Source organism: Argiope bruennichi, chromosome 7 (assembly GCF_947563725.1).
Source record: "Argiope bruennichi chromosome 7, qqArgBrue1.1, whole genome shotgun sequence".
Taxonomy (NCBI): domain Eukaryota; kingdom Metazoa; phylum Arthropoda; class Arachnida; order Araneae; family Araneidae; genus Argiope; species Argiope bruennichi.
The window spans coordinates 21,411,532-21,423,274 of record NC_079157.1 but is presented as its reverse complement, the minus strand read 5'-3'; the positions used below and the strand labels follow the sequence as shown (position 1 = coordinate 21,423,274).

The following is an 11,743-nucleotide window of genomic DNA, read 5'->3' as shown; positions in this document are numbered from 1 at the left end:
GGGGGCTCATTCACTCACCTTACAGAGAGAGCACAAGGAAGAGAACAACCGAATGCCTGAACCAGGACTCGAACCCGGAACGCCTAGAAGACGAGCTACCCCTAGGCCAGGATGCAGGAATTTCAGGAGATTGATTTCTGAGATGCGGTTAACATAAAAGTGCAAGAAAACAAAATGCATATTTTGGACGCCTTTTATCGAACCGATCGACTACAAAATTTGACACAGAACTGCAATTTAATCATATAATCAGTATAAAATTCCCAATAATTTAGTCTCTTCATTTTTTAATTATTGCTTTTACATGAGGTATAAGTATACACAAAAGAAAGGTCAACCTCTCATTCCATTTGAATTTTAATAGGAGAGAGTATATACCCTTTAAATTCGGTTCAGTCATGTTGACGTTCTTTTTTTTCAAACAGCACTAGGGCTATTTTGGGACGGACCACGTAATTTTGAACCACGAGCAGATGACAAGAACGACACCTGAGCTGGCACCCCATCTCCTAACTTCCGTATTGTAGTAGTAGAAGGATGTTTGGTCCAGACGGATTTAACGTGCACCATACCCTCTTACAAGACGAGATGGAATCAGGTCTCGAACCTGAAACTCTCCGGTTCAGAAGCCGAGACCTTATTTTATCCAGGCCGTATTTTATCTTTTTGTAATTATCGTAATAACTATGTAATATTCGAGTAGTTGGATTGATTGATGCATTTCCCTACAGTTAATTTTCTAATCAATATTCACTAATCATAATTCACCATAATAGCTAATCATAATTCACCGAAATTAATTTAATAACTGCTTTTAGTGATAGTTATATTTTAATTCTTTTAGTTACATAATTTAATTAAATTTTTAACAAAGAAATTGCAACTAAACATTTACTTAGGAAACTTTAAAATTTAATAAGGAAGACCTATCCTGTTTGTTATTTGGGTATCTTTTTTTTTACTTGTGAATGTCAGGGCCCCTATAGGCAGTTTTAGAGTTATTTTCTTTTATATTCTTTCCTACCTTAAAAAAATTCCCATGATCTATAGATGTAAAACTGCAAATCGATTTTTTTTTATTTCCTGTAATTTTTCTGTTTCAGTTTTTCTGCTCTGTTTAATTTTAAGTTTTTATGGACTTTTTGCCCATTCCGTATATATAAATTTTTAAATGAAGGGAGTGTTTTTTTGGTACATAGATCATGATTGGAGAGGACGATATGCAGGCATTTTCTGAAAGTCGTACCGGTAACTATGGAAGGGTATCAGCCTCGAAAGTGGAGGGTTTCAGGGTCGGGATCCGATTCCACCGAAGAACCGTCGTGAAAACTGGTCTGGTACACGTTCAATCTTTAGGGTTTAAACGTCCTCCCGCTGGTGTGATGTGGAGAGGAGTGCCAGCTCAATTGTTGTCCTCGTCTTCTAACCGCGATTCGAAATTACGAGGTCCCTTCAAAATACAGTGGCTCCCAAAATTGAGAATACACTATACTCTTTCTTCTTTGATTTTATTCTTTTTGAATTTAACTTTTCTATTTATGGCTAATATTTATAAGAACTACAAATATACATTAACAAAAGTATTAGGCTAAAAAGCAAAACGGAGGAATCAGTAATATTTTTATTACAGCAATTTTTATGTCAAAGTTACAAATTCCAAAGTCACAAAATTGAGTATACACTTTATAAAATATGCGACTTGAATATCACTATTTATTTTCAAATGAATAAGTAAACTAGTTTTGTTACTTTAATTGGCAATCATTGATTTCCAAGTGAAAACGTACATTTTGATTATTATAATGAGCTCCAAAAATGAAACAAATGTTGAAATTCGGAAACTTGTTATTCGATGGTGTGAAGATGGTAAATCTCTACGAGAAATTGCAAGGGAAATTCAACGCAGTCACGGATGCGTTCAAAAAATTATCCAGAAGTATAACAAGTTTCAACAAGATAATGATCCGAAACATGCAGCTAAAATAGTTAAGTTATGGTTGTTGTATAATTGTAAAATGCAATTGCATACCCCTCCTCAATCTCTAGATAACAATGTGAGTGAAAATCAGTTCAAAAACACATTAGAGGCAAGGAACACTTAAAAAGAGTACTTACAAGAAGAATGTTGGAAAATATCCGGCGAAACAACTCAAACTCTTGTCAACTCAATGCCACACCGTTTACAAACTGTTCTAAATGCAAAAGGATATGCAATAAAATATTAATTTATCTTTTTTCTCTTTTTGTTGACAGATTTTGCTAAATGTATACTCAATTTTGTGACTTTGGTATTCGTAACTTTGACATAAAAATTACTGTAATGAAAATATTATTGATTCTTTAGTTTTGTTTTTTAGCCTAATACTTTTGTTAATGTATATTTTGTCGTTCTTATAAATATTAGCCATAAATAGTAATGTTGTGATCAAAAAGAATAAAATTAAAGAAGAAAGAGTATAGTGTATACTCAATTTTGGGAGCCACTATAGCCCTAGAAATGCTTTAAAATGGGACGTTAATATAACTGAAATTGGAATAACTGTATAAGTCATAAAACCATGTTCTATCCTCCAGTAAAATATACTAGCAATATAAAATAATTACCCATACTGAATAAGATTTGTTTATATAAGAAAACCCCAGCTCAAAATGGCTAGATCGCGCTGTATCGGGTGTGTTCTCTAGCTCTCTCGCTGTAGATTACTACGTTTTACGAATTTAGTTTTGACATTTAACGAACAAAAGAGTATGCATTGAATATATTGGCGAGTAAGCATCTCATTTTGCAAACTGAAAAAAAAAAATCTAGAATTTCGTAGAAATATTAAATTTTTTGATAGATAACATACAAACTTTATTTCATTGCTCCTGTAGTATTGTTGAATTATTGTATTCCTTTTCATATCGATAGACTTATAAATTAGAACCAGCAGCAGTGATCATTCTGAAACTTTCTCGAGTACTCTAATAAATGTGCTTGGGTATTCTATTGGCTATTAATTATTACGATTATTATGAAAGTAACAGATTTTGTATTTCGGACACCTTTATTCCGACTGAATGAATGAAAATATGAATAACCGGACCACCGCAACATCAACACTGGTAAGAACTGTGGTTGTATCCTTAGGAAGTACGTCCTGTTCTGGGAAGAGTCAGACCTCCATCCCCACCTTTTCGTGTACCCTCAGGAGTGGCTTCAACCATGCACCATACCGGAACCTCCTCATCCTCATTTATGAGGTACCCCCCTCCCCCAAGTGAGAATTCCGATTGTTTAAAGGCAAATTAATAACAGAACTACAATTGTAACCAGAAAATCAAATACCAAATGTCATTTACGTCATGGCATTTTTGAACTATTGTAATTACATGCTTATGAAAGAACAAAACAAAAAGCGGTCACCCCGCCCTCCGAAGGATTTAATTTATAAAATGATAAGAGTCCACACTTAACCATAACACTGCTGTTAAATATGTACACTGTTAATATGCAATACACGGTAATAATACTCTGTTATGTTAATCCCACTGTGAAATATGTACATCAAATTCTCTGTTTTATCTTAGTTTTGTAATAATTACGAGGGCAATTCAGAAACTAACCTCCGGTTGATTGAAAAAAATACACCAAGTTAAGTAAAACTATTTTAATATATACATCTTACAACTACATCTTTGCACTATTTTTCGACATAGTCTCCATAACGATTGAGGCACTTATCGTATCTCTTCACAAGCTTTGAAATTCCTTCTGCATAAAAATCACCCGCTTGTGCCTTGAGCCAGCCTGTGACCGCATCTTTGAGCTCTTCGTCGTCATCAAACCGCTGGGACCCGAGCCATTTCTTCATACGCATGAAGAGGTGATGATCGCTTGGCACCAGATCTGGGCTGTAAGGTGGATGGTTGAAAACGTCCCACTTGAAGGACTCAAGAAGGGCTGTTGTTCTGCGAGCAGAGTGAGGACGGGCGTTATCGTGCAAAAAAACGATACCGGAAGTCAGCATACCACGGCGTTTGTTCTGTATAGCCCGTCGTAATGTTTTTAGTGTTTCACAGTACACGTCTTGATTAATGGTCGTCCCACGTTCCATGAATTCAACCAACAACACCCCTTTGGCATCCCAAAACACCGTTGCCATCAGTTTTCTGGCAGAAAAATCTTGCCGGGCTTTTTTTGGTTTGGTAGGCGAATCTGAATGTGCCCACATCTTTGATTGTTCTTTTGTCTCAGGGTTCACGTACTTAATCCAGGTTTCGTCACCGGTCACGATTCTGTTTAACAATGGTTCTCCTTCGTCCTCATAACGTGACAGAAAGTCTAATGCAGAGGCCATTCTTTGACTTTTGTGGTGGTCGGTAAGAATTTTGGGCACCCATCGTGCACAGAACTTACGGTAACCCAATCTTGCTGTCACTATCTCGTACAAAAGAGTCTTAGAAATCTGTGGAAAATCAGTAGACAACTCCACCATTGTGAAACGTCGATTTTCACGAACTTTTGCATCAACTGTCTGAACGAGTTCGTCAGTCACCAAGGATGGTCTACCACTCCTCTCTTCATCATGAACGTTTTCTCGTCCACTTTTAAATAAACGTACCCATTCACGGACAACTCCTTCACTCATAACTTTTGGTCCGTACACGGCACAAAGCTCACGATGAATAGCTGCTGCAGAGTATCCTTTGGCTGTAAAAAACCTTATAACAGCACGCACTTCACATTTGGCGGGATTTTCTATTGCAGCACACATTTCAAACTGCCACAAAAACTAAACTAGCGCAGGTACGATGTTCACTCGACTACGGCTTGATGCCGACTGACCTGCTGAGCGTGTGAATGCACAGATGGCGCGCTACTCCCCCCACTACCCGCACTGTGACCAATCGGAGGTTAGTTTCTGAATTGCCCTCGTATGTTAAATTCTATTTGGGAAGTTGTACAGACATAATTTCTGAATGGATTTCGCTCAATATTTAAAAGAAATCTAAACTGGGAGGAGAGAGGATAGACAAAATTTCCAGTTCTTTGAGTTATTGTGTGTATATAGAAACAATTCTAAAAATCTGTTTTTGAAATAGATGAAGTCTGAAACTTGAAGATGCCAAAATCTGGAATTCGAAGTTTTTTGACGATAAAATTCTTTGTATATTTCGTATATGATAAAGCAAAAGTTCCTTCGCGTTCCAAGAGTTCTGCACAATGAGAAATTAAAATGTCAAATTCGGATTTTATTTGTGCATACAATATTTTCTCTTTGCATATACAGGGTGTTGCCGAATTCAACCGACAAATTCAGAGGGGTGATAGTAGGTATCAAGAGGATAAAGAATCACCATGCAACATGGAGTACCAAACGTCGTTTAGGGGGTGAAAATCGCAAAAATATAGGGAGTCGGCAAACTTTTGGAAACTGTAAAAAATTAATAAAAAAAGAACAAATGGTGTTTCAGATACGAATTTTTTTTTAAGTGAAAGCATATTCTTAAAGGCAATGTTTCATGTAAGTAAATGCTGATTTAGTGAACCAGGGGGTCGTACATTATTGAAAACGAAAAAGTAGTTTAGAACTCTTATCTGCAAAAATATTAAAACTTTAAGAAAAATAAAAACTTGAAAATATAAGGAATTTTATACACTTTAATTTGATGTAAGTCTGTGGTGTGAAAACTGAGGAGGTTTTAAGATATTAAAAGAAAAAACTAAAATGTTTGCCGGGAAACATCGCTGCAACATCGGCACCAATGTTTACAGAAGGTATTGCAAAATTCTATCGAAAAATTCTGTGGAGTAATAGTAGGCATCAAGGAGATAAGAATTTTCAAAGAAATATAAAGTGGCAAACGACGGTGAAATTTATTTGCTGGAATAAAAATACAGCATACATTTACAGCACAGACATTTTAACATAAGAAAGAAGACGATGAGAAACTTTTATAAAAATTGCTCAGTGTTGCGGCCGCGAAGCTCATTACACAACCGACACCGACGTTTAAAGGACTACCGGACACGGTCAAACATATTAGATGTGCTTGCGAATTCTCCAGCAGCTACGATGATCCGTGCTACGAGATCTTTCAATGTATACAAAGGTGTCTGATAAACAAGAGATTTCATACGGCCCCAGAAGAAGAATATCCGCATATTCGTCATTCGTGAAATCTGTTGTTTGCGAATGAAACTTACCGACAATCAATTCTGCACTGCTATTTAATGAATACAAGCTGTTTTTATATTCCTAGAACCATCAATTCTGCAATGTTCGCTGGTTTTATATTCCTCGAAAGCATGGGAAATTTAGATACGAGAAAGCTTCTTCTTCTCGACTACCTTGTTCCAAATCCTTGCATTCTTAGGGCCATTCTCATCGCCAGGCTAATTGTCTCTTCGATGTCTGTTTTTGCAATTTTCACAGAATGAACATCTCCTTAATGCCTAGTATCACTTCCCTAAATTTACCTTTCGAATTTGGCAACACCCTCTGTAAACATCGGTACCGATGTTGCAGCGATGTTTCCAGGCAAACATTTTAGTTTTTCTTTAATATCTTGAAACCTCCTCCGTTTTCACACTACAGACTTATATCAAATTAAAGAGTATAAAATTCCTTTTATTTGCAAGCTTTTATTTTTGTTAAAGTTTTAATATGTTTGCAGATAAACGTTCTAAACTGCTTTTTCATTTTCGATAATTTACGACACCCTAGTTTATTAAATCGGCATGTTACTTACATGAAAAATAGCCTTTTAGAATGTGCTTTCACTTTAAAAAAATCATAGTTGAAACACCTTTTATTAATCTTTTATAGTTTCCAAAAGTTCGCCGACTCCTTATATTTTTGCGACTATTACCCCCTAAACATCGTTTGGTACCCCATGTTGTATGGTGATTCTTTATCCTCATGATGCCTCCTATCACCCTTCTGAATTTGTCGATCGAATTCGACAACATCCTGTTTATATAAACTCATAACTTTGTACTCATAACTAGTAAAGAGATGAAATTAATAAACTGAAGTTTTAAGGCTTATTTTTTACACCAATCCAGTTTCTCCAAAGGCTATAAGGCCGGAGAAAAGTCAAAGGCTTGTTTCTAGATAGTTTCTGAATGTACTTTGAAATAAACTAATTAATTACAAATGAAGCTAACTGCATTTTGTAGCAACAGTTTACTTGGAATGCCAAAATTTTAAAAATTTAGGCACCATGGTGTTGGTTGTTTTGCACTAAACCATTTATGAGCCTAAAATGAATATTTTTAATGATTTATAGCGAACAGGCCCAAAACTAATTATTTTCAATATCATAATTCGTATATTTTTCTTTGACATTGTATAAACTAAATATTTTAATGATGTAAATCGAAACTATCGATTCAGGATTTATTCACCATCGAATGTTTCAATAGTTGGCCTTTTTAAAAACTATCAGCTTCAAAGCTTTAGATGGAAAGAACTTGTGTCAAATATTTTTTCAAAATACTCAAGCTATTATTTGTCTATGAAAATTTTAATACTGTAAGTAGAATTGGCTTAAAAAGCAGGGAGTTTCTCTTGCCATTACAATATAAAATGAACTCAAGTTAATGAGAGAAGATATTAAATAGGTAGCAAAATAACTTCATTAAAATATTATAGCAATTTTTATTCAGTAAATGATTAAGTCAGTTTAAAATAGTACTATGCAATAAAACAGTAAAAATTTAATATATATAAAAGTGTCGCCCAACGATAGAACATGAAACATTTGTTGTCGTCTGAAAGAAGAATCTTAAACATCGATCGCAAGTAGCAGAATCGATGACTATGGAGGTAATGGCACCGAACTGAATTCTACAATAGGTGACTATGGAACCGATGATGGGGCCGCATGCTGCGGGGTTGGTAGCTTGGAGACGATGGAATCGAAATGGATTCTATAGTTGGTGGTTCTGCAGCCGGAGTCATTCTAAATGGTGGAATCGTAATGGATTCGATAGTTGGTGGTTCTACAGCCGGAGTCATTCGAAATAATGGCATTGACCTGGATTCTAAAGTTTGTGGTTCTGCAATCGGAGGTTGACGAGTTGGTGGCACCTTTGATAGCATCGAATTAGATTCTAATGTTGATGGCTCTGAAAGCAGTTGCTGCAAGATTGATAACTCTGGAGGTGATGGCATCGGTTTGGATTCTAAAGTTGATGGCCCTGGAATCGGATGCTGTTGAGTCGGTGGCTCTGGAGGTGATGGCATCGATTTGTATTCTAAAGTTGATGACCCTGGAATCGGATGCTGTTGAGTCGGTGGCTCTGGAGGTGATGGCATCGATTTGTATTCTAAAGTTGATGACCCTGGAATCGGATGCTGTTGAGTCGGTGGCTCTGGAGTTGATGGCATCGGACTTGATTCTAAGGTTGATGGCTTTAAAGTATGTGGTTCAGAAACTCTGCAGCAACAGCAGTAGCAGCAGATTTTCCCCAAGCAGTCAAAATATCTGTTATAACCAAAGCACTTAAAAATCCAATAAAAATAGCCGACCGTAGGAATCTGAAAGAGAACGTTTGAATATTAAAATAATTCTAGGTCTTTCCGCTGAATAGATCAGAATAGCATTTTATAATCCAATAAGTATCATCCGGTGTTAATAAAATTTGAATTTGAAATAAAAAATTTAACCCCCCCCCACCCCGACTCAAAAATATATAGAATTCTAGTTTTTCTTTATATGATCATTGTGTATTTATAAGGATATAAATTTGGATTCCCAAATGTGATTGTAATCGTTGATTATATTTAATACGATTGAAATCTTGAGAGTATTCGATCCAGGATTTTGATAATAAAAATTACAATTACTATTCTAACTATTATTACTATTCTAAAATTACAATTACTAACGAGTCTAGTTATAAATTACTATTCTTAAAAAACATGATTACTACTACATCCAGTACTGTCACTTCATTTATTAAATGTATGACTGACACGAAATGGAGGGAAAAAATTCTGTAATATTTCAAGAGAAAAGAATATAATTAAATTATAATTTTCGCTCTCGGGTAAATCATTCAATTACTTCCAACTGAAATCCAATTTTGATGTATTGATCAATTTTTCTTTTAAAGTTATGTTTATGGTTTTTTTTTTTTTTTTTTTTTTTTTTTTACAGAAATGAATATTTAAAAAGCAAGATTTATCGGTACATTTTTGTAAGTGTTTATTTGAGAGGAGGGTAAATTTTCCGCTTTCTAACAGGTTGCTTAATGCTTTAATCCATAATTCCAAATTTGAATCCATTATGTTTTCTTTTTAAAGAATGGCATCGAAAACCAATCAATCAGTAGACTCGCAATTCTATTATTTGACTAGTTTTTGCAATCCAAGATAAACAAATCAAAGAACTTTTTGTTTAAAAAAAACAGTGGCATTCACAAAGCATTAATGAATTTTATCCATGGTCTAAAATTTATATTTATTCATCAGCTTTAAAATTTTTTACTGCGCATTAGATGAACAATGATTAGATGATAATATAAATGGTTGATATTTGAAAGATGAGGAACATTGAAGATGAATGCACGATTTTAGATCGAACTAAATCTTTTTGAACTAAAATGGAAAACTAGTTATTTGGCAAAACCTACCATCTTTTTTCCATTCTGGTTCATGTAACATTCCTTGTATTATCCCAACCAGTCTCATGCAAAAAGTATGCTCCACATCTCGTGTATGCACCACATCTCGTTTCATAGAGGAATTTTTGCAATCAAATTTCACAGATAAGAGCGATTAGTTCTCTTCAATGAACTTGGAACTGCGTTTAACTACTTGACACCTTGCATCTCATGGTTACTAGATCATGAATGGTGTACCGTAGAAATGTTGCTACTCCGATTTTATTCACGGAGTTTATATGTTAATTGGACAATAGTCCTTGCTAGTTGTTCTCCTAGTTCTTATGGCGAATAGGAGAACAACTGAATGACAGCATTATTCAATATATTTAGAAATAAGTTATGGAGAACACTGGAACTTATAGAACGATTTATCGTATTGCAGCATCTTCTGTTAGAGACTTCTAATGTTTTGCAATAAATCTCACATTCTCTAAAAGTGACTGACTAGTGCTAGTTCATAACCTTGAACTTTTTTTTATAAATATACCTGCGACATGTGCTGTGAAGACCCATCTGTGCAAATTTCATTTTGTGCATGCATAACAGACTGCAGACGTTGTATTGTACTTGCTGCAGTTTCTGATTGCAACATGTCTTTCATTAGAACTAGTTTCATGCAGAAAATATGCTCCCAGCTGGTTTCATGCAACGAAATAAGCTTCAAATCTCGTGTGGTTCATAAACTAACTTTTGAAATTTTTTCACAGATCAGAATCTTAATAGTCTCTTCAGGACGCTTTCGTCTACACTACACCTTGCATCTTTTGATTACTAGATCACGAATGAATTACGTGTATCTTTACTACCTTGTCCTAATTCATGGAGTTTGTTACGTTAATTTACTTATAAAATATTGCGAGTTGCTCTCGACAGTTCGATGGCGACTCGGAAAACTGTCACATCCGAACGATACCATTATTCAACATAATCAAAAAAATCAATAAGCTATGGAGAATCTTTGGAATTATGCAAAACGATTTATCGTGTTGCATCGCCACCTATTAGAAATTTGCGTTATGCAATAAATCTAGAACACATCACCTTGATGGTCTTTTATCCAAATTTCATATCATTACGATTCAAACACCCCTTGCCCTACATAGCTCTCAAAGTTGGGAAGATTTAATTTCGACAATCCTGTTACATACTGAAACAAGAAATATAATATACATAATTATATGCATACCGAAAATAGCAATGAAGTACCTGCGGTATTACATCCGCAACGAAAAAGTGTCAAACCAACTAAAATGATAAACAAGCAAACAAGAATCGATACTGTAGACAAGATGGACAATTCCTGAAAAAAAATCATGACGAATTATGCTTTCGGAAAAGATTAGATTCTTGAATATTACTTAAATTTTGAAATATTTCATAACTAATTTTTTACGCTTTTAGTTAAACTTCATTTCTTTCATGATTCAAAAACCAAATTGAATACTATATTTTATTTCCTTCCATATGCTAGAATTTACAAAATTGTATACAGTTGCGCAGTTCTGATGGGAATACACTATCTTAATATTTTTAGAACTTAATTACTTACTGATAGTTTAATACAAATTAAATTGATTTATGCGAAATGTAACATAATGGATAATCCAGGAACTTACTACTTACTTCTATTTCTAATAACAAGCAGCGTTAAAAACAAAGAAAATAATAAAGCTTTCTAAACACTATTTCTGACTTTTCTTTTTGCTACAGTATACTCCAGTAAGGTATAGGAGGAAAATTAAATAGTTAAATAGGTATAGTCAGTTCAATAGGCATAGAAGGAAAGGATTTTTGAAAAAAATTACAAAATCAAACTTTTGTGATTTCTCTTTCTAGGATTTAGTAAAACGGCTAGCATCCAGCACTGAATTAGTTAGATCAGAATGGATATCGACATTTCGCGTTCTTCTGTGCTAGTAAACTCAACACCTAAGTTGAAAGACTCTCCTTAAATTTTCAAACTACGTCAGCTAGAGAAACTTTCAAAGATGGCAAAGTTTTGTTTACCTGACACAAAGACCACCAAATCGGTTTTGATTCGACTCAAATAGCTTGAACACAAAATTACCACCCGACACAAAGAAC

General features: G+C 34.7%; 1 protein-coding gene across 1 annotated transcript; it reads right to left on the bottom strand.

Moving 5' to 3' along the window:
- Window positions 1–7,693: 7,693 nt before the first annotated feature.
- Window positions 7,694–11,743, bottom strand: LOC129976485 (uncharacterized). The gene is made up of 2 exons (XM_056090094.1): window positions 11,666–11,743; window positions 7,694–8,528 (listed from the first exon to the last, which is right to left on the bottom strand). The coding sequence occupies exon 2, from the start codon at window positions 8,376–8,378 to the stop codon at window positions 7,836–7,838; it is 543 nt and encodes a 180-aa protein (XP_055946069.1). The 5' UTR covers window positions 8,379–8,528; window positions 11,666–11,743; the 3' UTR covers window positions 7,694–7,835.